The sequence below is a fragment of the Lactuca virosa genome, chromosome 5, assembly GCF_052849685.1.
Source record: "Lactuca virosa cultivar CGN04683 chromosome 5, Lactuca_virosa_CGN04683_v6, whole genome shotgun sequence".
In the NCBI taxonomy this organism is placed as follows: Eukaryota; Viridiplantae; Streptophyta; class Magnoliopsida; order Asterales; family Asteraceae; genus Lactuca; species Lactuca virosa.
In genome coordinates this window covers 153,471,416-153,478,158 of record NC_136430.1, presented here as the reverse complement: position 1 = coordinate 153,478,158, position 6,743 = coordinate 153,471,416, and the positions used below count along the sequence as shown (strand labels likewise).

General features: G+C 38.4%; 1 protein-coding gene across 1 annotated transcript; it reads right to left on the bottom strand.

Moving 5' to 3' along the window:
- Nucleotides 1–4,255: 4,255 nt before the first annotated feature.
- Nucleotides 4,256–6,329, bottom strand: LOC145111883 (uncharacterized). The gene is made up of 2 exons (XM_079048126.1): nucleotides 4,376–6,329; nucleotides 4,256–4,311 (listed from the first exon to the last, which is right to left on the bottom strand). The coding sequence occupies exons 1-2, from the start codon at nucleotides 6,327–6,329 to the stop codon at nucleotides 4,256–4,258; spliced, it is 2,010 nt and encodes a 669-aa protein (XP_078904252.1).
- Nucleotides 6,330–6,743: the final 414 nt, after the last annotated feature.

The window sequence follows — 6,743 nt, the reverse complement described above, 5'->3', positions numbered from 1 at the left end:
ATCTCTTCATGAGTATGGACAAAAATTAGTTCAATGTTACCTTTCAGGATGTGGTCTTTGATGAAGTGATACCGTAGTTCAATATGCTTTGTCTTAGAGTGATGAATAGGATTGTGGGAAATCGCTATAGCACTGTCGGAGTCACAATAAATTGGTATCCGCAGCATTCTGTATCCGTAGTCCATAAGTTGTGTTTTCATCCACAAGACTTGTGAACAACAGCTGGCTGCGGCCACATATTCAGCTTCTATGGTAGGCAGTGATACACAACTTTGTTTTCTTGATGACCAGCTGACGAGTCTTCCACCCAGAAATTGACATCCACCGGAGGTGCTTTTTCGATCTAGTATGCATCCGGCATGATCCACATCAGTGAATGCTTGTAGGCTGAAGTCATTTCCTGCGGGGTACCATAAACCAAGAGTCTTGCTGCCCTTTAAGTATCTTAGAATCTGCTTGGCTGCGGTCATGTGTGACATTTTTGGATCAGCCTGTCACACCCCAAAACCAGAACGGCGAAAACGTTCGGGGGTGGAGGACGTCATGTATAGTATCACAACAATGAATAGTAGTAAACAAGCAACAACATCATCCATTGCATTAATAATATAATACAAGTGTGTTCTGTGAAGTGTATAAGACACTGAAAATGTAAATCAAAATAAAAGATGAGTCTTGACCGAGCTCCATCTTCTCAAAAAATTGGCATCGGTACCTGTCTACTGGTGACCTGAGAATACAAGTTATTTTGAAAGAGTTTATCAGCTTTAAAGCTGGTGAGATCATGATGCGTGCTCTAATGAGGATGACTTGACCCTTTTGTTTTCTAAAGTTCCATGATTGAGTGACAAGAAGGGATTCATGGAAATGATCATAAGTAGCTTAAAAGAGTTGAAGAGTCTTCATAATTGGCTTATTAATTGCTGCTATAATGGATATTTAATATTTTAATAATGGGTCTTTAACTAGTTTAATTATGGTACTTTAATAGTTCTTTAATTGTTTTAGACTTTTGATATTTCCGAGAGTTATGTTTTTAGCACTATAAATAGAGTTCATAGTTGTACTTGCAAATCAGCTATATTTTGAAGAAAATTCAGAACTCTGTTCATCCCTTTCTTGAATTATTGCTTATAATTCAGATTTGTGTCATCGTTTGGGACGTGATCTCATTCGTGATTTTTGATTTCAAGTCAATAGGTCTTGGCTTGTTATCATGATTGGCAGATTATAGGTCTAATCTGTTAATCAACCTATCCTTTGTTACTTGTTCGTGTTTACCACCTTGCCAAAATTGTTCCAAATATAACCAATAACAATCCCATTTGCATTGTTTCTTCTCTATTTGTTATTATCCTGCTGCAATCACAAACACTCGAAAACAAAACCTGTGTATGGGCTTGATTTAGTGAGTGGGGTAGTGTTTAGGTAAATTAAGCTAGAATAACAACCACAAATATATGGAATGAAAAGGATAGATTTTGATAAACAAACTAGACCTATAGCTTGTAAATCTGAAGACAAACTAAGACCTATTAGTTTGAATTCGATCAACTCAAGGATCACGTCCAAAAGATGATAATTTGTGAACTATGACAATAATTCAAAGTGAAAATAAGGGTTCTTTGATTAAAATTCGTGCCTTATCTTTCCCATGCATAAACTTGGCTTTATATGAAGCCTTTATTACAAACTTGGTGGTTACAAGCCAACCAACCAATTATTCATTAAAACTAGTAAATGAAATTTAAGGAAACTCTTGAAATAACACAAAAAAAACGTCCAAGACACTTGAGAATGAAAAAAAAAACGTCTATGCTTCATTAAGGAGCCATATGGAGCATTAAGGAGCCATAAGAAGCATTAAAGTGCAACCATAATCCACCAAAGAGTGATAAAAACGGCTAGGAGACTTTATGAAGCAAAAAGTAACGTTTTTAGCACTTATGAATCCTTAAAAATGTTGCCCTAGCCTTCATGCAACCCTAATTCAATTTGTGGGTTACCATGCATAACCCAACCATTGAGCCCAAGCCACCTTCTAGCCCACTAGTAATCACTAATCCATCACCTTTTGGGCTTTCATAATCCATGCATGGATCATCCCCTCCCCCTTTGAAAGGAATTGACCTCAATTCATCAAGTCCATCATCATCAAGATAAGGTGAAATATCTCCCACATTAAAGGTAGCATGCACTCCATGGTCTCCTCCCAAATCTACCTTATAAGCATTATCATTGACACGTGACACCACTTTATAAGGACCTTCGGCTCTTGGCATTAACTTGTTTTTCCTTTTGTTAGGAAAACGTTCTTTCCTCATATGTACCCACACCAAGTCACCATCTTGAAAGACATGTGGTTTCCTATGCTTGTTTGACTTCTGTTTGTACAGCTCATTCACCGTTTCAATCTTCTCACGAACTTGTTGGTGTAGTTTCATCATGGCCTTCAACTTGTCATTAGCATCCTTGTGAACCAATTCATCCTTTGGCAATGGAATCAAATCCAAAGGCATGTAAGGATTCACACCATACACTACTTCAAAAGGAGAATGACCTGTTGCATAAGTAGGAGAACGATTATAGGCAAATTCAGCATGTGCAAGTTTGATGTCCCAATCTTTTTGAGTTTTGCTAACCAACCCTCTCAACAAAGTACCCAAAGTTCTATTAGTCACCTCCGTTTGTCCATTCGTTTGTGGATGATGGGATGTACTAAAAAGTAACTTAGTACCCACTTTCCTCCATAAAGTGTTCCAAAAGTAACTTAGAAACTTGGAATCCCTATCAGAAACAATTGTTTTAGGAATACCATGCAAACGAACCACCTCTTTAAAGTACAAATCAGCCACATTAGATGCATCATTGGTTTTATGACATGGCACAAAGTGAGCCATTTTTGAAAACCTATCCACCACCACCATAATGGAATCCTTCCCCCTTTGAGTTCTAGGCAAATCCATAATGAAATCCATGGACACATCTTCCCAAGGACGAATAGGAACCGGCAAAGGAGTGTAGACACCATGCTTGAAAGTTGTTTTCGCCATGTGACATGTAACACACTTGCCCACTATGTTGGTTACATCCCCCAACATTTTTGGCCAAAAGAAATGTTCTTTAAGCACCTCCAAAGTTTTGGTAATGCCAAAATGACCAGCCAAACCACCGCCATGAGCTTCACGAATCAGCAACTCCCGTATTACATGTTTTGGGACACAAAGGCGATTGTCTTTAAATAGAAAGCCATCTTGAATCACAAATTCACCATTAGGACCACCTGCACATTTCAAAAACATATCTGCAAAGTCCATATCAGATTGATAATGGTCCTTTAGAGTTTCAAATCCCAAGAAACGAACATCCAAAGTCACCAACAATGAGTAACGCCTCGAGAGTGCATCAGCCACTACATTGCTTTTTCCATCCTTGTATTTGCATGAAAAATAAAAGGATTGCAAGAACTCCACCCACTTTGCATGTCTTGTGCTCAACTTTTGTTGCCCATTGATGTACTTCAAGGATTCATGATCAGAATGCAAAATAAAATGATTTTCACGCAAATAATGACTCCAATGATCTAAAGCACGAACAATAGCATAAAACTCCTTATCATAAGTGCAATAATTCAAACGAGCACCACCCAACTTTTCAAAAAAATAAGCAATAGGACGTTTGGATTGGATCAAAACAGCCCCAATACCAACTCCACTTGCATCACACTCCACTTCAAATGGTTGAGAAAAATCTGGAAGAGCCAAAATAGGAGCATCACACAACAATGCCTTGAGTTTCTCAAACGCCTTTTGAGCTTCTTTTCCCCATGCAAAGACTCCTTTCTTCAAACAACCTGTTATGGGACTTGCAATGGTGCTAAAATCACGAACAAATCTTCTATAGAAAGAAGCAAGACCATGAAATGATCTAACTTCATAAATGCTAGTAGGAATAGGCCATGACTTGATTGCTTCAGTTTTGGATGGGTCCACGGACACGCCATTTCTTGACACCACAAAACCCAAAAATGCCACTTCTTCCACCAAAAACGAACATTTTTCTTGCTTCCCATAGAGTTTTTGAGCTCTAAGCATCTCGAAAACCTGTTTTAAGTGCACCAAATGATCCTCCAAGCTCTTGCTATATACCAAGATATCATCAAGGTACACCACCACAAACCTGCCCAAAAAAGATTTTAGCACTTCATTCATTAGTCGCATGAAAGTGCTAGGTGCATTAGTTAGACCAAAAGGCATCACGGTCCATTCATACAAGCCATGTTTAGTTTTAAAGGCTGTTTTCCATTCATCCCTTTCATGCATACGAATTTGATGGTAACCACTTCTCAAATCAATTTTTGAGAACACAATAGAACCATGCAACTCGTCTAGCAAATCATCAACTCTAGGAATAGGAAATCGGTATTTTATGGTGATGTTATTAACAGCCCTACTATCAACGCACATCCTCCAAGAACCATCTTTTTTTGGAACCAACAAAACTGGAACAGCACAAGGACTTAGGCTTTCACGAACATAACCCATTTTCATGAGTTCATCAATTTGTTTTTGCAACTCTTTTGTCACCTCCGGATTACATCTATAGGCAGCTTTATTAGGCAAAGGAGCACCCGGAATAAGGTCAATTTGGTGTTCAATACCACGGATTGGAGGCAAACCCGGTGGTAATTCGCTTGGAAACACATCTTGAAACTCCAAAAGCAAATCAGCAATAGCGTTTTCTCCATGCACGATCTTCTCCATCTTTGCATGCTCTTTGGCCACAAACATGTAAATCACATCACCTTTGTCAAGAACTTGCTCCACCTCCCTTTCACTAGCAAACACAGAAAGATTAGGTTTTTTTACTTGTTTAGAATTCATGGACCTTATCGCCGTTGGGGACATGGGTTTTAACACAATTTTTTTATTATTGTGTTTCAACTCATATTCATTGCTCCTCCCTCTATGTAACACGTCCCTATCAAATTGCCAAGGACGCCCCAACAAAATATGACATGCATCCATAGGAATAACATCACACAACACTTCATCTTCATAAGATCCCATAGTTAGACCAACTCTAACCTGTTTTGTCACCTTTATTTTGCTTCCATCATCCAACCAATGAAGAACATATGGTTTTGGATGGTTTGTAGTAGACAAACCCAATTTGGTCACCATTTCATTAGAAGCAACATTAGTACAACTTCCACCATCAATAATCAAACTACACCACTTGTCTCTAACCAAACATTTGGTGTGAAACAATTGGTCTCGTTGATCCATATCAGCCACAGTTTGAACCCCTTGAGTTTTAAGGGTTCTAAGCACCAAAACTGTATCATACACCGGTGCTTCATACTCTACCTCCTCCTCTTCTTCCTCTTTTTTTTGTATATCATGAAAAATACCCGCCAACCTCTCTTCTTCCTCCAACTCTTCACGACATTCAATGGCCTCCCTTAAAGTCACCACCCTTTTGTTTGGACAAGCATTTTGGTAATGACCAAAACCTTGACACTTGAAACATCTAATTTTCGCCAAACTAGTTTCTTTGGTACCACTAGTAAGTTTAGGAGCAACGGGAACACTACTAGAACCAGAAGGAGTAGAAACAGAATTTTGTCTATTGCTAGACTCGGGCTTGGACCACGACTTTGACTTAGGACTTTCAAGACTTGAACTTGAACTCCCACCAAAACGTGCTTTGGCTTGCCCCTCCAACTTCAAACACAAACCACAAAGAGTTCCAAAATCAGCATAAGGATACAACTCCACAACATTGGCAATCTTGTAGTTCAACCCTTTTAGAAAACGAGTCATTTTTTGTTCTTCAATTTCTTCAATATCCCCCATCAAGGACAACTTCTCAAATTCATCAATGTATTCTCCAACACTCATTTTTCCTTGCCTCAAATCAGCAATCTTCTTGTAAGTGGCAATTCTATGAGTAGAAGGAACATATCTCTTTCTTAGCTTTCGTTTTAGAGAAAGCCAAGAACAAATTTTTTCTTTGCCTTCACGGGTTCTCTTGGCCTTAAGCCCTTCAAACCACAATGAAGCACCACCACTTAGCTTGAGAATGGCATACTTGCATCTTTTTTCGTCATCCACTTCTTTGAACTCGAACATTCTTTCAATCTTCCTTTCCCACTCCAAGTAGCGTTCATGATCAGTTCCACCAACAAATTCAGGCAAGTCAGACACCTTGAATTCTTCCACAACCCTATGTTTACCACGGCAGGGTTGCCTTCGATTTCCACCTTCTTGGATGTTTCTTAATGCTTCACGAAGATTTTGTAGGAACTCCGGATCATCAAAATCCATTCTGCGCTCTGATACCACTTATGATGCGTGTATGGGCTTGATTTAGTGAGTGGGGTAGTGTTTAGGTAAATTAAGCTAGAATAACAACCACAAATATATGGAATGAAAAGGATAGATTTGATAAACAAACTAGACCTATAGTTTGTAAATCTGAAGACAAACTAAGACCTATTAGTTTGAATTCGATCAACTCAAGGATCACGTCCAAAAGATGATAATTTGTGAACTATGACAATAATTCAAAGTGAAAATAAGGGTTCTTTGATTAAAATTCGTGCCTTATCTTTCCCATGCATAAACTTGGCTTTATATGAAGCCTTTATTACAAACTTGGTGGTTACAAGCCAACCAACCAATTATTCATTAAAACTAGTAAATGAAATTTAAGGAAACTCTTGAAATAACACAAAAAAA

Excerpts from the sequence above, each read along its gene's own strand:
- LOC145111883 (XM_079048126.1), bottom strand. The coding sequence starts at position 6,329 with ATGGATTTTGATGATCCGGAGTTCCTACAAAATCTTCGTGAAGCATTA. Across the intron at positions 4,312-4,375 it reads TTTGCTAGACGAGTTGCATG|GGATGAATGGAAAACAGCCT; the intron begins GTTCTATTGTGT and ends TATGCATGAAAG.